The 23,460-nt window shown below is 35.3% G+C and overlaps 1 protein-coding gene across 1 annotated transcript; it reads left to right on the top strand.

The window, feature by feature from the left end:
* Positions 1–20,702: 20,702 nt before the first annotated feature.
* On the top strand, positions 20,703–23,037 carry LOC141393054 (uncharacterized). The gene is made up of 3 exons (XM_073966000.1): positions 20,703–20,874; positions 21,962–22,726; positions 22,790–23,037. The coding sequence occupies exons 1-3, from the start codon at positions 20,784–20,786 to the stop codon at positions 22,996–22,998; spliced, it is 1,065 nt and encodes a 354-aa protein (XP_073822101.1). The 5' UTR covers positions 20,703–20,783; the 3' UTR covers positions 22,999–23,037.
* Positions 23,038–23,460: the final 423 nt, after the last annotated feature.

Here is a 23,460-nt window from a genome sequence, read left to right as displayed (position 1 = left end):
CAAAGTGTATATACCCTCCTTAGCCTAAACGCTGAGGGTATAAAAAATCGATTTTCACGAAAAAGTTATGTCGCAACACTTTGTTAACATGTGGTTTCGTTGATTGAGAAATAATGAAAATTTGCTAAATTTTTAATTAAAATGATAAAAAAATATGAAAATAAATGTGATTTTGTTAGTAAAACAATATTTTTAAGTGTTTTTGGAGTGTTTTAAAGTGACATGTTTTCAAAAAAATACAATTCCACTTGAGAAACCAAAAGTGGTTTCATTCCGAAGAAATTTTTCGTTTTTCGTTTTCTGAAGAAGCTAAATTCGGAATCAATTCCACTTTCGATCGGAATTGGTTTCTGTGACATGCCTGATAGTAAAATTTTATGACGAACAATTTTGTAGAATATTTGGATTTGATATGACCACATCTTAAAGGAGTTGTTGAAAGGTTTTCGAAAAAAGGACAAAAGAGACCCCTTTGATCAGTAAAGATGCCAAAGCCACTATATACCTAAAATGCAACGATTCCAAGATATCTTAACTCGAATATTTCGAAAAAACTAGAAATGGGCGGAACTAGCCCCGCCTACTTTCCGATGTAATCTTTAAAAATGACGATACACGTGTCTCATATTTTTAGCTTTATTTTCATAATCTAAACGGGTTTTCCCATCATGTAGAAAAAAAATAATTTTGTTGCACAGTGTTATTGTTGTAAATGATCGGATATTATTTAGCGTGTAAAATTGACCATAACTTTTGTGGGAAAAATATCCAAATTTAATTTTTAATCAGTAATTTAAATTTTGGGGGCATATACGGACAGCTTACGAAAACTTAACTTGAAAACCAAGTCTTGACATCTCACTTGATGCAAATTATATCGATGTAGCAGTTAGACAAAGGAACTGTTGTCTAACATCACGGTGCTTAAATGGAATGGACCTGAGAAGTTTTTGCGGATTCTGAAACTACAATGAACAAAAAATCGCCGGAGCACTTTTTAAATTAATCGCGATCAAAGTTCACATTTTTAGGGTCTTTTAGGTTTTCACGATTTTGCTTGGATACCGCAAGTCCTATTGAAATGGTATTAGAGCAAAAGTTGTAGCTGTAAAATTCTCTGCAAGATTGACCTTTATGACTTTTTCCTAAGTTTTACTATTTTTGAGATATAGAAGTTGCAATTGGGATAATGAAGTTCTCAGTGAAAGTGATGTAGGGTATCACATGGTCGGCCCCGTCCGACTATAGCCCTCTTTTACTTGTTTTGTTTATTTATATTCAAATAATGGGGCTTCTACATGGTATGTTTTATGCATAACGACTGCCACTTTTTACAGTTCTGAACCATACAAAAATTTCAATCCATCAAAGTTACATATATATATGGCCATACATGTACATTTTACGAATAGAACGCGCTCTATTCTCGCCTGCACAACAAAAGGAAAACAGCTGTTTTGTTTGTTCACAATGTAAATAAAGAAAACAACAGAAAACGAATGAAAAATAAAATTTTGCCGTGCAGAAGGAATTACATATGGGCATAACGTTTATAAAACATACCGTGTAGAAACCCTTTAAGAAGTATGTATATGAAAAAACTCGTCAACTCATTTTGTGGTCTAATGCTAAGTTTACATTTACGAAATCCACTCGATTTCAACTGTCAATTCCATAGCTCAAACGTCAAATGAAATCTCATCTGGATTTCATTTGACATTTAAACTATGGATTTGACAGTTGAAATCGAGTGGATTTCGTAAATGTAAACCAAGCATAATATTCCAAAAACATTTAAAAACTATTTAATAGGATTTCGTAACATTTTACAAATCTCCATCGAAATTAAGAAGGGAACGCTGTTAATGTTTTTTTTAATTAAAAATTTATCAGTTTTTGGACCTTAAATCAGATTATTAACATACTTCGTAGTAGGGTAATAGGCCAACAATTGATATCAGTAATGTGATTGATTATTTTTTAAGACTTTGTAAACGAATATGATAAAGTCGGTCAAGTGAATTTGTTGTAGAATTGGATGTCTTCACTGACGTTTTCTTTGTTCTTTTCTGCGAAAAAAAACGTAGGGTAAATGCTCCTAACTCCGGCATGTACCAGTAGTCGGCATCTTTCGGTAAAAAGCTACAAAATACTCTCAGCTAACTTTGTGTAAAATTTCATTGAACTAAGACCATTATATCGGAATTTAACTTTTTGTTAGTGAGCGTTTTTCACCACAACCGAAAATGCATTCTCTTAAGAAAAAAATAGTGGAGACGTCAAAATAAAAATGTCTGTAATGGTATTAAAATGTGCAAATTTTCAATAAAATTTTGTTGTGATGGTAGATAATATTCAAAAGAACTTATTAGAAAAAAGAAATTATTAAAAATTGTTTTAATTCTGCCATTTTAGCTGATGCCGACTATAGGGACAAGAAAATGTAAAGTTTGCCAGAAGTCGGCATGGGTTGAAAAAATTGCGCGTTGTCAATTATTTTTAGCTCGAAATTGTAAAAATATCTTAAATAAATACTTTAAAGTCTAATTAATAAAAATAACTTCAATAAAAATTAGTATTTATGTGATTTTAGGCTATATTACGCCTAGAAATGATCCACATTTTTATTTTACTAAAATACGATATGCCGACTACTGGAACATTTCATGCCGACTATTGGGATATGGTGCCGACTACTAGCAAAAAAGTACTATATCACTAAATTCGAAATTTATAAGAAATAATTCAAAATTTTTTTATTTCATCGAAAAGTAAACAAAATTTCGAAGCAAATAAGCTTTAGTTCATAGCAATTGGAAAAATTTACTCGGAATGGTGAATGATTGAATTTGGACAAATCGCGCAATTTCTGCCATTGAAATGAAATGCTTACTAATGTTTATGGGTATTTATTTAAACTCAGAATTTATCTATTTTTGCCAATAGTCTAAGATTGATAAATAAAATAAATATATGTACATACTGTTACGGAATTAGGTTTAACTAATCTCCGTGTAGACGTTGTTTTATTCCCCGATACGATTTGTACCAAATAAAACAGGGTTCGTTTTAGATTACGTTTCTACAATGCTTTATTTACTTTATTACACTTATTCAGAACCGACTTTAATTACAAAGCACACAGCAAGTCTCTAGTTAGCACGCAGCTCTTATTTAACCGATCTGTTCAGTTCAACGCTTAAAACACAACTCACTCAATGTTGCCATTCGTAACTCTATTTATACCCAAAATCTCCTTGGTCTAGAAATATCTAGAAATATGGCAACAACTCGAATCTGTGCAGCGAACACACAGACGCACATTCGCACTAAGCGAACATCCATACTCACATACATACAAGCACAGTAATGACGTAACTACAACAACAAACAACTACACGAAATACAAGAAGTAGGAACTAAACGATAATTACATTATTGTTGCAAAACAAAACAAACAAAAGAACATTAACAAAAGGTAATGTAACGACTAGAATGATGAAGAGAGTTCTACATGGTAGTTGTTGTTGCTTAAATAAAGTAACTGCGTAATAAAAACTTTACGTTACAATTCAAATTTTTAAATTAACGGAAATTAAACTAAACTAACTTAAACCTATCAGTTACATTCGTAACAATACATATAAATGATGCACATATCATGGTGGAGAAATTAATACATTTTAAATTCTTGAGGAGTGATATGTCAGTGATTTACTGTGACAGTAAAATGTCATAAATATATCAAAAAATAAAATTCATTATCACAAAATTATGTAGCAACAGTTAAATGAAATATTCTTCAGTTATTGGCACAACAGCAAAAATAATTATTTACTTTTGTGCTGTTACCACCTGTTTTTGTAATTAATTTTTGTTCGTTCGTCTATATTCGTAATTTTTAATAATAATCCGTCTATATTAATAATAATCCAGAGCTCAACCCCCATATGACATCAATAGATAAGTTTTCGTAGATGCATTCCATATATAGTTAATAATTTCACTTTTGAGAGGATTTAATTGTCTATGGCAAAACTGGTCAAAGCTCTAATGTAAATACGATATTACATTCACAACATTGACGCAGCTACACCGACTACGTTAACATACGTAATATACTAATAGTACATTTACATTTACGAAATCGAGTGGATTTCAACTGTCAATTCCTTTGTGTATACGTCAAATAATATCTCATTTGAAAACCATTGGATTTCATTTGACGTTTAAGCAATGAAATTGACAGTTGAAATCGAGTGGATTTCGTAAATATAAACCTAGTATAGTTCTGAAGTCTTTCATCAACGGCAAAACATGCATATAATACCCCGTTTGCACTTAATCGAATTTAATAAACCACTGGATTTTAAATGTCGCAAACGTCAAATAAATCCTCATGAAGAAAATTAACCCGGCAAAAAGCTCTAATGCAAGCGCCGTATAATTCTCATATACGTCGTAACAACATACAAATAAATTTATCATTCTGTTCGTAACACATTGGAATATTCCTCAGAGACCCTATAAAGTGGCTGAAATTTGGCATTTAGTCTTCGTTGGGAGCATTAAACATTCCACCAGAAATTTGTCGGCATAGATCGACGTCATCATATAGCTACGTAGAACCGTCCCTCCCGAATTTCGATATTTTGTAGGTTTCAGCGTCATATCAAACCATTCTAGAATAAAACAAGTAAGAACGGCGTTAATTTCGGCCGGTGGAACTTGTTATACCCTCCTCTACACGCAGAGAAAAAAATATGATTGATCCAACAATATTCGAAGAGCAAAATATGTATTGTAAAGATATTGTTAAATTCCAAATGTAGTATTGTGATTCCAACAATTGGGTTTTGTTAAATCCAAAAATAGTTTTTGTCAACTGGATAATAGTTCTCTCTTTTCTTCGACAATTTTTTATCTTCTCTCGCTATTCGATGCCGTGTTGAAAAAAAAAAATTATGGTGAGTTTTGTTTGTATGACATAATGCCTTTATCTTTGTTTTTGTGTGTATGTATACCAACAATGAGACTCTTGTTTTTATTTGTTTCTGTTTTGTTTCATTCTTCTATCTTCATTGTGCTTTGGTGTTATACCGGAGTTTGTTATGGTGTTTAATTATTCCTTATGTTGTGGTGGGTGCTTGTGGCTTTTTGTTTGTCTTTGTTGTCAGCCAATGCAGCAGACCATAAATTGTGTTCATCAATGATTGCAATATTATACGCGACATTTATATCCAAGTTATGTGAAAAGTGTATATGAGGAGTATATACACTCAAATCAAAAATTTCTGGGCTGGTTTTCTGGGTTGACAATACTTTTTGTAAACAAAATTAGATTATGATTGTTCCTACAATCGGTATTGTTAACGATTTTTACAATATTGCGGAAATTCGAAAGTTGTTTTTGTTTTCTATGTTTTGAACAAAAGATGGTATTTTTGGATTTGGATTACAATGTTTGAACAAAACAAATACATTTTTGGAACCAAAACAGATATTTTTGTTCCAACAAAAGCGAAAAATATTTTTTCTCTGCGTGTACGAGTTGTATTGAAGTAAAAAGGAACGATTTGTTTCCTTTCGTTTATGAAGAAGACTAAATACCAAATTTCAGCAGTTTCGATAAATCAATGTGGCTAACCTTCAAAATACCGAAATTCTGGAGGTACCGTTCTATGGAGGCTATGTGAAAACGTGGTTCCGACAAATTTTTGGTGGAAAGTTTACCGATATTTCGGTAAGATAATGTGGGTAAGACCTACAAAATACCGAAAATCGAGAGGTAGGAAGACGTGGATCTTCTGGAATAGTTTATAACCCAAACTAAATAACAAATTTAAGTCATTTCGGTGGAATGTTGACGTCACAACCTTCAGAATTACGAAAATCGGGAGGTACCGTTCTATGGGGGCTATATCGAAACTTGGACCTAATACCGACGAATTTCAATCGAAAAAGTTTTTACCTCCATCGTAGACTAAATACCAAATTTTAGCTTCAGGAATATGAAGCCACAACTTGAAAATACCGAATATTGGGAGGTACCGTTCTATTGGGGTTATATGAAGGCGTGGACCTATACCGACAAAATTCTGTGGGAAAGAAGGCAAAATTCCAATTTTTAGCCATTTGGGTGGAATATTGAAGCCACAACCTTCAAAATACCGAACATCGGTAGGTACCGTCCTATGGGGATATATGAAGGCGTAGACCTATACCTAAACATTTCAGGTGGAAAGTTTTAACCCCCAATGAAGACTGTATACCAAATTTCAGCCATTGCGATGGGTTGTTCTGGCCACAACCTTCAAAATACCGAAAATCTGGAGCTACCGTTCTGTCGAAGAAGGCAAAACACCAATTTTCAGCCATTTCGATGGGTTATTGTGGTCACAACTTTCAAGATACCGAAATTCGGGAGCTACCGTTCTATGAGAGCTATATGAAGGCGTGAACCTGTAACGACAAAAATTCTGGAGGAATGTTTTATACCACCAACGAAGACAAAATACAACATTTCAGCCATTTCGGTGGAATATTGAAGCCACAACTTTGAAAATACCGAAAATCGGTAGGTACTGTTCTATGGGGGCTATATGAAGGCGTGGACCTGTAACGACAAAAATTCTGGGGGAATGTTTTATACCACCAACGAAGACTAAATAATAAATTTCTGCTATTTCGGAGTAATATTGAGGCCACAACCTTCAAAATGCCGGAAATCGGGAAGTACCATTCTATGGGGCCTATATGAAGGCGTGGACCTATACCTACAAATTTCAGGTGGAAAGTTGTATACCCCCAATGAAGACTAAATACCAAATTTCTGCAATGACGGTGGAATATTGAGCTTAGTGCTTCCTTTAACTAAAGGACACTAATTGTTCCTATTTATTTCAATACAGTTCGTGGTAGAGGAGATAAAAAGTTCAGCCTGACCGAATGAACGCCATTCTTACTAGTTTTCACTCTGAAGGGCAGCTATCAACTGCAGTTGGGGCTGTTCTCCTCCATTTTAAGACGTGAAGCTTTGTTTACAAATTTTGGGAAAGCGATGCATTCAGTACATTACCACAGAGATTTCAACCTTTGGTTCTTTTCCCTCACTGAGGTTTTGGCTTCCTGTCCCACACAGAGACTTCGGTATTTTGTCCCACGCATAAGCTTCGGCTTTCGGTCCTACACAGAGTCTTTGGTCTCCTGCTTACCAATTCCCGCAGCGCTTAACATCATCCTTTACGCAATTTTATTACAATGGACTCCGAGGCAAGATCGAGGAAATAGTGGATTTCATGAATCGGAAGAATATCATGATCGCGGCGGTGCAAGAAGCCAAGCTCAACAACAACTGCAGCTTGCAGTGTTGTGATGGTTACAATATACTGACGAGGGATCGCACCAGAAGTCGAGGTGGGGGATTGGATTTCCTATTACACCAGTTTGCACATTGAATGTATGCTGGTAGCAGTCAGGTGTGGAACTACCGAGGTAGAGTTGCTTAACGTATTCATCCCGCCGATAAATAGCTGTACTCCATGTTATAGGTCCATAATTAGCCCGTTTTTGGAAGGTCATAAATGTCTGATCTTGGGGGACCTTAATGCTCATCATTAGGGATAAAGTGCACGATTTGCAGGGAAAACTAATTATCCTAAATTCTGAGAGTTCACCGCTTGAGAGAACTGCCCAACCCTGCTGATGTTCGGGTAGCAGAAAGGACGTTCCGACACATCATCACTGCTGCAGCCGCTTGCTATATACCTGCTGGCCGTATACCCGAAGTGAGACCAAACTTCCCAGCAGAGGCGATGGCATTAGCAAATGAGCCACGTCGTTCCAACCCCATTGGCCTCAGAGTCATGGAGCTGACAGTGGAAGTGAACAGGTTGGCAGGTGAGCATAAGCGGAACAAGTGGTCAAATCATCTGAAAATTGCAACATTGGAGTCGAAATAAGGCAATTGTGGGCAACGGTTAAGTTACTCTTGAACGCTGGAAAATAGGACCTCAGTCACGTTAGCCGACGTTACGCACACTCAATAATATCAGGTAGTGACAGGGCGAAGAGAAGAGTACTACCTCTCATTAGATTTTTTCCTGCTAAAGAGGAAAACCACAATTGACAATGGATGATGTTGCGAACGTCATCAGGAACGCTAAGTCATCCAAAGCGTTGGGGTCTGATGGAATCTCCACGGTAATGCTGAAACAGTGTCAAAAATAGATATCCAGTTGCCGATCATCAGCATGGGTTCCGTAAGCAGCACATCACCACCACAGCGCTGCACGCCACATCATATATAATTCGAGGACTCATCCAGAGCAAGTCGTGTGATAGAAAAGTGATGTGGCTCTTGACTTATGCTGTTTGAGGATATCCAGCAGGCAACACTCCGGCCAAGTTTGAAACATTGGATAATCATTAATATGTGTGGTCGCAAGTCGTACGTAGAATTCAGGAACAAGAAGAAAAAAATCAACATTTTTGTCTGAAAATTGGTAACATTTTTAATATAGATCTTATAGCGTTCTTCCTGGAAGGCACGTACCGCCAACGTAAGACAATTTTAGAAGAAGATTTCTTCTTCTTGCCACTGAACCCAATTATGTTAATGTGCGTGGTCAGATAACAGAGTTATGGGCATATATGTATATTTATAGAAACCCTATTCTAGGGCAGCTTTAGTCAGCAACACACCATTTGTAACGTGGTTTTCTCGACGGCTGGGGTATCTCCAGTCGCGTCCAGGGGCTCCATAAGGACCCACTAAACCTTATGAATTAAAAAGACTGGTGTTTTCCCTTTTGGGGCTAATTCAGTAGTTTATTAATTTAAAAGAAACTAGCAAGTTCTACTTCAATGAAATGCGATATTATTACTTTGCCCCTCCTTCGGAGGGGAGGATGCTGATACGACAGATGCTGACGATTTATAGGTGATCGGGAACTTTATCACTTTATCATGTTCGGCAACTCGGCAAAAGCTGTTCGGGGATGACGATGGTTGATTAAGCTCGGTGATGTTCGGGAACGAAAATAGTTGACGAAGATCGGTGAAGACGATTCGGCAACTCGGCTAAAGTTGTTCGGCAACGACGACGGTTGACGAAGCTCGGTGACGACGATTCGGTGATGTTCGGTAACTCGTCCGAAGCTGTTCGGGAACGGTGATGACGTTTCGGGGGTGTTCGGGAACGCCGATGGTTGACGGGGATCGGCTGGCTGATAACGATAGTTGTCGATGATCGGAAGCGACGATCCTGGTTGCTGATTCGTTTCAGTAGTGATCGGGAACGTGTTGATTGATGTCGGGCGGGTTGACTACGAACTGCTGTTCTGTTCGGAACGACTACTATACAACACTAATTACAGCTACGACTTCATACAGACTACTGCGTATATCTAGGAACAAAGAACCAAAGTCCCTGTGTGGGACTGGAAACCCAAGTTTCCGTGTAGGACGGGAAACCGAAGTATCCGTGTGGGACGGGAAACCGAAGCCTCCGTGTGGGACAGAAAACCGAAGTCTCAGTGTGAAACAGGAAACCGAAATCTCTGTGGGGGACAGTAAACAGAATTCACTGTGTGCAATTTATTAATGGGACAGCCACAATGGTTAGTCCCTTCCAAAATTTGCCAACACGACAAGCCACCCAGGAATGCCTTGGTGGATAGCAAGCCCCCAGCAGTAGCAAGCTGACTTCAACGGCGAAAACTGGAATACTAAAGCAGTGTTCACCAGCAACAACAAATTCAACCGGTGCGTTTGTGTTGGGCACACACACGAGATTATCTATCCCTCTCTAGATCATAGCCGACCAAGAAGAGCGAGCGCTTAAATTGTTTATGTGTGGGTAAAATTACACTGACAGAACAGGGTGATGATTTTCATATTGAGTGTGAAATGAAAAATATATTGTTGGCGCGTTCGCTTTGTATGACTTAAATTAAAAATAATATAAATAACTTCATAATTTGAAAAGTATTTTTCTTCATATGTTAATTTTTTTGAGAGAAAAAACAAATTGTATATAAAAATGATTTTTTAAGACTTTCTAAGCATACATACATTTTTTATTGTTGCATTGCAGACGAGGCATTCTGCGTCATTAAAAATATTAATACAAAACAAAAATCATTTTCAAATTCTTCCCTCCACATATTTGCTGTACAACTGCAAAATCTTTTCTGTGTACCCAAAAATAAACAAATAAAGCGGCATCAACCTGCTTGCATGAAATTCAGTACAAGACTGAAGTAAAAAAATCAAAACATTTGCTCTCTTACTTTGCGTTCGGGTCGCGTGTGTGTGATTTGCCGAAAAACTTCGTAACCAAATCAATTCCCACGAACGGGTTTGCTCTAGATCAGTGTTCACCAGCAACAACAAATTCAACCGCTGCGTTTTTATTGGGCACACACACGAGATTATCTTTCCCTCTTTAGATAAACATCGTGTGCGTTAATTCATTGCTAAAACAAAGAAGATGATCGGTGGTGAGAGCAACGTTCAAACTCACCACAATTGAGATTGTGTGTGTTCACACGGACACGGCTCGCGAGCCCAGTGGTGATCAACACTGTACTAAAGGATCAACTGGAATGAAGTGAATGCGAATTATTGTGTATTGAGTACAGCAAGCAAATGACTTCAATGCATGACTGGCGTAGATGGAGGTGCATATCGACTCATTGCTACTATGATGGTAAGGGAAGACCGTAGGTGTTGTTGTATGCATGTGACACTTGTCACGTTACACATTTATAGTCTGGCACTGGATGTCAGCTGATTTTAATACTGAATAATCTTAAACCCATGACTTGGAATATTATTCCCGAGGTGGGCACTGGTGGGCATCATGACTAAACCCTTAGGTCATTGGCATTACAAAATACACTAAGAAAATATGCAGCTAACTAGAATTCCACAACACGCTAAAACACCTCCTTCAAAATCCACTTTAATATTTTGCTAAACGTTTGTACTCACAACAACAAAATATTAGTCAAAGGTTCCGACATTTGAAGCTATTCTTAAGTAGATCGCGTTCGAATGAAACTAAAACTAATATATTTTTAAAAAGGTCCATGTCACATCTGTCAAAGTTGTCAGATGTTGTATCAAAATCTTGACATTCTTTTTTTATTTTTGGCCAATGGGTGGATCCACTCTGCAACTGTTTAAACTCTATCTCTCCTGTATTCCGCCCCAGATGGCAATGAGATTATAACGTATGCGAATGATTGTACGATCTTGGCGTCAGATACCTTCTCTGATGTCATTTGTGAAAGGCTGAACTCCTAGTTGAGTGATCTTACCACATTTTTCCACGCAAGGAATATGCATATCTGCCACTAAATCTACGGCGACTCTGCTCACCACATGGACAGCAGAGGTGAGAACAGAGTTGAATGTCATGGTCGATTCGACAGCATGTTCATGTCGTCCGCGCATGCCACAACTGTCTGTGATAAGCTGAGATGTGGGAACAAGATCGTCATATCCCTAGATAAAGAAGATAAAAAAACCTTGTTGACCATATATAACGCTATAGGTCGGTCTGTGGTAAGCTATGCAACGCCTTCTCATGTCCTCGGTGAACCATTTACATGCGGAGACAAAGACTCTTCCAGTGCAGCAGCTCTTGCTCGTACTTGCGGTACTTGCTCAGGTGTTACCGTGAAAGCCATCCCAATCACCATCTATCAGGTGGGTATGCCCGATACATCCAGCTACATCAAGAAGGATCTTCACGTTCTAGAGAGCGTGGTCCAGCAATAAAGGGGAGAAACCCTAGATCAACAGGCATATCCAGCAGGTTTGAACAGCATTCACACGGACGCAGCTGCTAAGGCCATAAGCAACTATATATGCCACGATAAACCAGTAGTTTAGGCTCAACTACACTCGGGATATTGCAGTCGCCTAAATTCTTATAGACCAAATTCCAGCAATTTCGATAAAACAATGTGGCTAACTTTCAACATACCGTAAATCGGGGGGAACAGTACTATGGGGGCAATATGAAGGCGTGGACCAATACCTACATATTTCAGGTGGAAAGTTTTACAACCCTAACGAAGACTAAATACCAAATTTTAGCCATTTCGGTGGAATATTGAGGCCCCAACCTTCAAAATACCCAAAACTGGGATGTACCATTCTATGGGGGCTATATGAAGGCGTTGACCTATACCGACACGTTTCTGGGGGAATGTTTTATACCACCAACGAAGACTAAATAATAAATTTCTGCTATTTCGGAGTAATATTGAGGCCACAACCTTCAAAATACCGAAAATCGGGAGGTACCGTTCTATGGGGGCTATATGAAGGCGTGGACCTATACCGACATATTGAGAGGGGAAAGTTTTATATCCCCAACGAAGCCTCGGTATTGGTAGTTGGATGCACCAATTTCAAACTGTTACACAAACTGTTTTGCCTATAACCGGATGAGACCAAAACGCCTCAAACGCATTGCAAAATTCGTCACGTGGGTGGGTGTGAAATAACATTGACCTTTTTTTTGCTACAGACCAATTTAATTAAGTTTATCAGCATTTGATTTCGCAGAAATTACTTATCAATAGACATCGGATTTTGCATATTTTTTAATATTAGAGATACGAAGATTCTGATTGGACCAAAATTCGTTTCAAAGAAATCTAAATTCAATGGCAGGGTCATATTTTGTATTTATTTTGCATATTTTGCATATGCACAAAATATGCAAAAAATATGCAAAACATGCAAAAAATATGCAAAATATGCAAAAAATATGCAAAATATGCAGAATATGCAAAAAATATGCAAAATATGCAAACAGTTTTTGGCCGAAAATCGTCACAAAAGTCGTAAAATTGACAATTAAAGTTGGGAAAAATCATCAAAGTGTCCTAAATTAAAATTTTTGGCCGTTTAATTCGCTTTTTTAGCAGATTATTATGCTATTGAGACCCCTTACCACATTGTGGATATAAACATATGGTTATACGTATATTGTAATACCATTTTTTTATTATTAACCTATTAAAAAATATAAAATTTGTTAAATTGTCAAATATTTTATTTAAAATTCAATATTTTCTTTGTCTTAATTTGTTGCATTAGTCTGGTTTTAACCCAAAGGGAAAACATCGATGTCGGATTTTTTTATGCGGCACTCCCCTAAAGTGTTTAGTTTGGTTAGATTTTGAGATTGTTAAAGTTTGAGCACAATTGGAATATATTAACACATGCCACTGGGTCCTCGTAGTTATGAAAATCTCGACTTTTTGGCTATTTGACGACTTCAGCTACCCATATCTATGAAACGGTTAAAACTATTTGCCCGTGTTATGCATTAAATTAAATACTGAAAAATTTCCTGCATGTTTTAAAGACAATAAAAATATTGTCTTCAATTGTGACGAGTGTTTGAATGTGTCTGCAAACATGCTCTCAGCTCTCTCTTTATTATCTCAAAATATGAGAGAATTGAAGGAATCAATGTTGCTCTCACTTATTGAAGATGTAAAAGATATGAAGAATAAGTTCGATGACCTGTCAAAAAACCTTGGGCAAATAAGCAAAGAACAACAATTGCCATCTAATTCTACTGCTTTCGTTCAGACAAAAGCAAAAAAGAAAAACAATAGAACGGACTTCAACAGTGTTGTTGTTGCCCAACAAACATCTGAGAATGAACAAGTGCATCAGATGTTTGGTGATGCTTCTTCAACTATTTCTAATGCAACTGGTATTACTGAAGCTGAATCAAACATGTATGATACGGACTGGTCCAAAGTCCACAAGCGCAAGCGGAGAAACCGTGTGATTATTGCTGTTGGCGAAAATGATACAACTGATTTGAGTGTTGTTCCAAAGAAGAAATTTGTCCATTTATCATCGTTTCGCACAAGTGTGACGCCTGAACATATTATTGCGTATGTGGAGAAACATGCTAAAATTGATCGACAGCATATTGAGTGTTCGATGCTCGTAAAGAAAGATGTTGACGTGAACTCATTGAAACATGTTAATTTCAAACTTGGTGTTTCTACAAGCTATTATGCAGAACTGACTAAGTCATCTTTGTGGCCTATCAACGTGAATGTGCGTCCTTTCATTTTTTTCGAAAGGAAACCAGCAACGTTACCAATGTCATAAATGCATCGAATCTGAAAATCTATTATCAAAATGTTTCAGGTATGCGCTCAAAGTTTAAGGAATTGCTTAATTTTTCTGAACAGTCGGATAATGACGTGTTTGTATTAGTTGAAACGTGGCTAAATTCAGATTTTCATAATGGAGAATTTTTCAATTTAAATACTTTTGATGTATATCGTAAAGATAGATCTGTACAAGCAACTGGTCTATATCGTGGAGGAGGTGTATTGATAGCCGTTAAAAAATGTTTGAAATCTTATTCACCAAACTGTATTTTAATTGATAATGCTTTAGATCAACTCTTTGTCGTAATTGAAAATAATAGTTTTAAATTATGCATTGGAGTTTCTTATATTCCTCCAAATAGCAATTATGATATTTACTCTCATCACATAAATAATATTATCGCCATTCATGAGAAAATGGATGTAAGCAACAACTTATGCATTTTTGGTGATTTCAATTTAAATAACGTTGTTTGGACACAAAATAGTAATATGCTCACCCCATCTAATATTAATAAAGACTATGAAATTGAGTTTATTGATTCGTTGTTAAGTATTGACTTAATTCAAATTAACAACATATTTAATAAATTGTACAAAATTCTGGATTTAATATTTGTACCCTCAATTATTAAATATACCCTTGTTGAATGCTTAGATCCCTTTTCTCGGAACACTGTTCATCATTCTGCAATTATTATCGAACTTGATTCTTATAAGTTTTTAAAGGACAAATCTCTTAGTAATACTTATTATTATGATTTTAAAAATGTTAATTTAGATGCACTTAATTCATGCCTTGGTAGTGTTGATTGGACTTCAACATTGGAGAATTTAAATGTCAATGATTGCTATGATCGTTTTTTACACATAATATTTGAACTGTGTAATAAATATGTTTTGCGTAAGAAGAAAACCCATTCATCTCATCCTTGGTATACGAAAAGGTTAAAACAGTTAAAAAATCGTCGCAATAAACTACATAATCAATACATGAAAACGCCCGACCCGTCGATATTGCATGAATATAATTTCTGTAAAAAAGAATTTAACTTTTTGAATAAATTTCTTTATAAACAATATATTTTCAATATTGAAAATCAGATAAAAAACAATCCCAATTATTTTTGGAATTATATCAAATCTAAAAAAAGAAGTTTGGATATTCCATCTTCTGTTTTTTATGAGGATAAAATTTCAAGTTCTCCGCATGAAATAGCAAACTTGTTTGCAATTTTTTTCAAATCTAATTTTACCAATGCTCATTCATATATTTCATCAACTAACAATGTTGACTATGATCGCTCATACAGTAATATTAATTTATGTGCTATAACTTTATCGGATGATGATATTCTCAAAGGTATCAGTAATATTAAAAACTCAAATACTGTCGATGCTGATGGTCTTTCATCATATTTTGTGAAAACATGTACTAGTTTCCTTTGTTTACCCCTAAAAATTATCTTTAATAAATCATTGTCCGATGGTATCTTTGCAGATAAATGGAAATTTACATATATAAATCCAATTTATAAAGATGGTTGTAGAGAAAATGCCAAGTCTTACCGCCCAATTGCAAAAATAAGTGTTATTGCAAAAGTTATTGAAAATATTATCCATAGTAAATTAACTTTCATATTCAAATCAATAATTATACCTCAGCAACATGGTTTTTATGGTGGTAGGTCCACTATAACAAACTTGGCCGTGTTTGCTGAATATTGTTTAACGTCCCTTGGTTCTGGATACCAAGTAGAGACAATCTACACTGACTTCTCCAAAGCGTTTGATTCGATTTCCCACCATCTTTTGATAAAAAAAATGAATGACTTTGGAGTTCACTCTGTATTTCTTAAATGGATCAAATCTTATTTTCACAACAGGAAATGTGCTGTGAAAATAGGTGAATATGAATCTGTAGTATTTTACCAAACATCCGGTGTACCACAAGGTAGCATTTTAGGACCTCTTTTCTTTAACATTTTTATAAACGATATTTACACTTGTTTCAAGCATACACAATTTCTGTTGTATGCTGATGATTTAAAAATATTCCTTAGGACTAACTCATTAATGGACTCGTTTAAAATCCAAGATGACTTAAATAATTTGCAATTGTGGTGCTCGAAAAACAGTTTAAATTTGAACTTAAAGAAATGTTTCCATCTGTCCTTTAATCGATTACGAATTCCTTTGCAACTGTCTTTTTATTTCGATAACACTATCCTTGAAAAGGTTAATGAAAAAGAAGATCTAGGGATTACATTTGATGATAAACTTACATTCACCCAGCACATTGATAATATTATCCCGAAAGCTTATTCTACCTTGGCATTTATAAAACGCAACTCCTCAGATTTTAATGACCCATATACGTTAAAGCTTTTATTCACTTCATATGTGCGATCTAAATTAGAATATGGATCCATAATCTGGAGTCCTTTTTCGGCCATTCACATGAACCGAATTGAACGAATCCAGAAAAAATTTATAAGGTACGCATTACTTCCCTTGAATTTTAGTCACCCGATGCCGAGCTATGAATCTAGATGTTTATTAATTAATTTAGAAACCTTAGAGTTCAGAAGAAAAATGCAGTGTATGCTATTTGTGTATGATTTAATCAACTCAAATATTGATTGTCCCTTTTTGTTAGAAAAGGTCTCATTTAATGTTCCAAGTCAATTTGAAATATTTCATGTAGATATCAACAGGCGTAATTATGTAAACAATAGGCCCATTATCAGGGCGCTAATAAACTTTAATCTTCTTAACAGATTTACCATGGTAGAATTCAGTGCAACTAAAGATTATTTGAGGGATTGTATAAAAAAATATCTTTAATGTTATTTTCTCACTAATATACACATATTGTTACATAGCATTTAAGTCTTTTTTCACAGTCTGCAAAGAATTTTGTTCTATAGACTGTAATATATGAAATAAAAAAAAAAAAAAAAATGCCATACTATTCTTAATATTTCTTGCCGAACAACAAAATACGTAAGTAATACTAAATTCAAGATAATAAAGCCAATGTCCTTAGGGTGAAAATGGAGTCTATTGTGAAAAAATAATTTTTACAGTGTTTAATTTTACTTGCTTTTGTGTCTGTTTAGTTCAAATCTAGTAACTTATTTTCCACACAGTTGTAGTTGACCAATCGAACTAAAACTTTGCACACTTTTCAGACTTGGATGACAATACATGAATATGAAACCAAAACCAATATGGGTCCATTTTTTTCTTAGAGCCCCCATATAGCGGTACCACCCGATTTAAAGTATTTTAAGGATTCTGGTTAAATTTTTAGGCCGAATTGGCTATAACTTGGCATTTGGGGTTCCCAATGGTACGAAACTTCCTCACTAGAGATGTTGGACTCAGGTCAAGGTTTTGGTATAGCCCCTATATAACGGTACAACACGATTTCAGGTATTTTGAAGTTTTTACCTACATTTTCGGCCTAAATTGGTTATAATTTTGTTATGAGGTTCCCAGTGGTCAAAAAAACTAAATGCTGAAAAGTTAAAAATAAAAAAAAAAATAGTTAAAAAAATAAGTTACAGTGTTTTATTTACAAATGCACTTAAAACTAGAAAATATTTTTTAATGATTAAATCTCTCAAATAAAACGCTTGCATTGGAATTAAAAACTGTGGCAATATTAAACGGCCACCAGCGTTTTATTTGAGAGAATCCATCATTAATAATTATGTTCTAGTTTTAAGTGCTTCTATAAATAAAACATTGTAACTTAATTTTTTAAATTATTTTTTATTTCTTCTCATATTAACAATTTTTGGGAATGAAAACAAACGTCTTTTACATTTTGTTCATATTTAAAATTATTTAAGGGGCTGATATAATGTGATTTTGGAGACATCTGGGTAAAGATGACTACTTGGTGATGAACTCGTCTCCTTGCTATGCTATGTCGTTCACAACTTTCAAGTTGTTTAACATCCTTTACCCTTCCTGGTAATTGATGTTCTGCGGTCAAGTTACAGGATCTTTTTCAAGAAATTCGGAGTTAATGCTTAATCTCTTGAACAACAAGTAAGTATACCCTGTAATTACGCCTGGTAGACTTTTTCTGGAAATTTCGGCAGCTGTTCTTTTGTTATACCCCGGTTACACTTAGCCGGATTAACCCAGTGGGTTTGGATTTCAAATGTCAATTCCATAGCGCAAACGTCAAATAAATCCTCTCGAAGTGGGTTAACCCGGCAAAAAAAGTCTAGTGTAACCATACTATTAGTTTGGTTTTTTCCATCTTCTTTTGCTTGCTTTGTTAAGATTTTTGTCGCATTTAGCTCTTTACGGTGGTTTGAACTATCAGATCAGGCCAACAAGTTCAGGACTAAGATACCACAGATGATATATCATTTTGTTATTTCCTTTATCTGATATTTGTTTCGTATTTCAATAAATCTTCAATGCGGTTTAGGTCTTTTTTTTGGACCTAAAAAATATTTCTGAATTCCGTTTTCACTATTTGTTGTATTAAACTCAAACTATTGTCTCTAATCCTTTTCAACCTATTGATTATGTTTACCCAATCCATCCAATATTAGATCTACATAACCATTATCTTGTTCATTATACGTTTTGTAAAATCAATAACCCACACTCTCATTTATAACACTCAGTTGTTGTCGTTTGATACAAAATAAATAAACAAAATAAGAAACGTTCTGGACGCCTTAAATCAGGCGTTAAAGATGATACCAGAACAGCAACCCGTTCTTTCTGCACTGTTTTGGGAATACCTGGTAATAGTTTTCCATGCCAGTGCACGCAAATAGCCTTGTTTTGGGGTATCTTCCTGTTTATTCTCCGGAATAAACGGATAAAGCTTCTAAAGATCATATATTTGTTGGGGTCCTCTCCGAGAGCTTCTACTGTAGAAAAAATGATACGACTAACGTTCCTATAGGACACTTTACAGGGATCCAGCAGCAATGACAATTTCATGGTTAGGAGTTTTTGTTGAAGCTGCGCTTGATTATTTTCGGGACAGATGTTTCTTCAGATTCTACGAAGCGTTTAGCATCAAAAGAAGACCTAGACCTCATTGAAAATCTATTGAAATACGAAAAAATAGACAGAAAAAGGAAATAAAAAATGATAAATCACCTGTGGTATCTTAGTCCTGAACTTGTTGGCTTGGCATTGTTTGATCCGACAGTGCAAAACACCGTAAAGAGTCAAATGGCGACAAAAATCTTAACAAAGCGAAGATGGAAACTTCTCCGGAAATTTTCGACCCAAACTTACAAAAGAACAACTGTTCGAAATTCATAAAAAAGTCACATTAGCTCCGAGTCGAGCTCACCACAGATTACAACCAATTAATTACAAAGGACGAACAACTAAAACAATGCGTTCTCCAAGTAGACGGCTATACCCAGATAGGCTCCATTTTCGCAATAAGGCGTACGTAGTCACGTTAATCGGGACACTGGCTTTCTATCTCGAATTCAGTAATACTTACTCATTTTGTTTTTGAATATAAAATAAACAGAATGGCCTTTAATTTAATGTATAATACGGGCAAATAGCTTTAACCGTTCCACAGATATGGGTCGCCGAGAGAGACGAGATTTTCATAACTTCGAGGCTCCAGCACGTGTTAACGTATTCCAATGGTGCTCAATTGGCAATCTTAATCTTAAATCTATCTAAAATCTAATCTAAGTAAACAGTTTAGGCGGCACCCCGCCTAAAAAATCCGACATCGATTTCTTCCCTTTGAGTTAAAACCAGCCTAAAGCTACAAATGAAGACAAAGAAAATATTAAATTTACATAAAATGATTGATATTTTATCAAATTTTATATTTTTGCATAGTTTAACAATAAAAATAGTATTACAATAGCATATACCCTACACAACACCGTCGTCAGAGGTATCAATAACACAATAATCTGATAAACAATCTACGTTAAATGGCCAACAGTCTTAACTTAGGACACTTTAAAGTTTTTTGATGATTTTTTCCAACTTTAATTGTAAATTTTACGACCAAAAACTGTTTGCATATTTTGCATATTTTTTGTATATTCTGCATATTTTGCATATTTTGGAAAATTTTTTCAAATTCTTTAGCATATTTTTGGCATATTTTTTAGCATATTTTTATAATATTTTTTGCATATATTTTGCATATTTTTTGCATATTTTTGATATGACCCCAAATATCGAAAAATTGACCCTCAAAACGCCTAGATTCAAAATTTGAGTCCAATCGGATGAGAAATAAAAAACATGCAAAAATCCGATGTCTACTTATCAACTTTCTGCTGCATTGGTAAATATCGCCCAAATCGTCAACAAACTTATGATATTTTTTATGGCCCATTTGAGTTTTTAGGGGATTTTAAAATACTTGCCATTGTTACTGTGCCTATTGTTGTTATTGTTGTTTTACCATTACTGATTGCATTGCCAATATTTTACATGGGGATTTGTGTGTTGCAATTTATCAACGATTTTCTTTATAAATTGGCCATTGAAATCAAAAAATAAAAAAAACATTCACGAACAAATAGATTTCAATTCAGTTCCAATCGAAAATTCAACTTTAAAATATCGTGGAAAGAAAGGAGTAGAAAAATGAGGACAGTGGATAATAAATATATTGGTGTAAACAAAATGAAGTTTGGAATTGTGTTATTAATTTGTTTCCTGTTAACAACAAATCAAGGTGAATATTAAATAACAAATGGGCCAGTGCGCACAGTGGTCCCACTTGTATGGAAAGTAGTGCCCAAATAGTTCTAATCGAGCTACCGCCTCGAAATGTTGAATATAGGGTCTACCTTTAGGTATAGCCCGCATATAAGCGTACCTCCCGATTTTCGGAATTTTGGACTATTTTTCCAAAAATTTCCAACCGATTTGGCTGCAATTGTGAATTTTGAGTTCTCAATACATAAAATACCTCCTTGAAAAAATATTGAATATAGATCCAAGTTTAGGTATAACACCCATATAATCGTACATCCCGATTTTCGGATTTTCGACGATTTTACGGACGTGGTATAAGGCGAATAACTTACCGGGGGCAGATGAGGGCAGCTGGATTTTTTAAATCGTAAAGTGGATACTTTCCCCTGTATTTAAAAAAAATTGAGTCTCCCAAAATTAAAACTCAACAAAAATTTATAGTACTCATATTAAAATACCCGAAAAAACTAAAATTTATTTTTAAGGAAGTTAGAAAACTAATTATGAATAGGTTTTTTTTCGTAAAACCATTGTCAATGCCACCAACTATAAGTTTACTTTATACGAGATGTGGCTTTTAGTTTTGTTCCTGAGAATTTTAAGTCCTCTCAAATCACGCTGGAATGTTTTCAATTACTGAGGACCAAAATTTGAAAATTGTACGTATTGAAAAAGAATTTAGAAACCCCAAATTAATGGCAATTCGTTTGAAAAATGTGACCGTTACCTTAAAAATACCTCCAGGAGGTAGGTACAGTTTATTGGGGGATATACTAAAACTTGCACATATCTTTTAAGGAGGACCTTGAACCTGTGTTGAGAAATTTTACAGTACAAAAATGGATACATCGCAAATGATCATAAGAAATCCAATTAGGATATCATTACAAACATTCTGGTCACAATATAATTCTCTCTTAGATCTACTGCGATATCAGTCGTCACTAAGAATATGCATACATATTTAGTATGTGATATGTGCTTTATAGGGCCTCAGATTAACAATTATCCCGCACTTTATTATTTTTTTCCAATTGTTCAATTAATTTTGAATTAATTAATAGCGTTTGGAGATGACTTCCGATGCTATCAATGTCGAGGGGATAATTGCGGCACCAAGGAAACAATGATTCTGGTGACATGCTCGGAAGAAACACACGGTTTAACAACATCGACAGCCTCCACTCCTCCTTCAACAGTTTCGACACCTGAAACTAGGATTTACAGATTACGCGGAAGAATACCAAGAGATGTTTCACAGAAATCATTGTCAGGTTCGGCTGAGTCTACAACACCAGTGGAATCTACGACAACATCAACAACAGCAGGATCTACTTCATCGTCAACAACAACAGAATCAAACAATCCATCTTCGACAACAGCGACAGCGGAACCAACAACATCTTCATCGAGTACACCAACAGCAACAGACTCTACAACGACAACAACAATCACTTCCACTACAGAATCCTCTTCGTCTTCAACAACAACGGAATCAATTAATCCATCATCGACAACAACAGAATCTACATCATCTTCATCTACAGAACCTGCAACTTCAACAACAGCATCCACTTCTTCTACCGATTCACCAACATCATCCACAACAACTAGCGCTTCATCACCATCGGAATCAACAACATCTACTGGAATCACCGATACAACTTCTACAACAGGATCAACAACGACTACTTCATCGTCTTCATCTAGCGAATCTACTACAACTTCTGCATCAACAGAATCCACAACTAGTTCGGCTACCACCAAGAACCCACTTAATCCTCCCGGAACAGATGATAGATTTGCTTGTTATTCTGTTAAATATCTAGGTGAGTTCCATACCATATAACATTTCGTAATGAATTATTCTTCTTCTGTTTTATGTCACATAGATGACGGCAATTCCATCATAGAAAAGGGCTGCGTAGCAAAAACACCAAAGCAAATGGCATGCGAAGTTGTTAAAGCGAATACTGTTGTTCCTCTGGAAAAATGTGATATCTGTTTGTACAGCGATTGCAATTCATCGTCGACTTTTAAACTATCAACAATAGCTGTTTTGGCCGTAGTTCTTGTTAAAATCCTATTACACCACATGTAAATTCACCTGAGGAAATAAATCGTGCTCTAAAGTAAATTATTTTCCTTTTGTTTTACTTGACAGATATTCAATGGAATAGACAACTTATATTACGCGTTTTACTAAAATCTGTTTAATTACACTGGGGTTTTGTCCTGTCAGATCGGCCCGGCCCTTTATCGCAGAAAATATTAGGAACTTTGCTTTGCGTTCGAATATTCTTGCAAAACAAAACATTAAGAAAACAATTAAAAATTAATTAATTTTGGAGTTATGATGCAAAACATATACAAATAATAGAAATTTTCGATATTTTATAAAATTTGAGGCAATACATGTAGTTTTTCAAGTTCATTATTTCTCTAAACATTTTATTCTTGCCCTTATCTACAAATTTGCTTCAGAGGTCAGATGAAGATTCACGTAGGTTTCAGAGATATGTATATCCCGGCATTCCTTTAAAAAGTCAATATTAAACCATGT

Source organism: Musca autumnalis, unplaced genomic scaffold (assembly GCF_047663935.1).
Source record: "Musca autumnalis isolate F117 unplaced genomic scaffold, ASM4766393v1 scaffold_2, whole genome shotgun sequence".
Classification (NCBI taxonomy): Eukaryota; Metazoa; Arthropoda; class Insecta; order Diptera; family Muscidae; genus Musca; species Musca autumnalis.
This window is presented reverse-complemented; position numbering and strand designations above follow the sequence as displayed.

Coding starts and splice junctions, on each gene's coding strand:
- LOC141393054 (XM_073966000.1), top strand. CDS start 20,784: ATGAGGACAGTGGATAATAAATATATTGGTGTAAACAAAATGAAGTTT. Junction 20,875..21,961: donor CCTGTTAACAACAAATCAAG/GTGAATATTAAA, acceptor ATTAATTAATAG/CGTTTGGAGATGACTTCCGA. Junction 22,727..22,789: donor TTATTCTGTTAAATATCTAG/GTGAGTTCCATA, acceptor TATGTCACATAG/ATGACGGCAATTCCATCATA.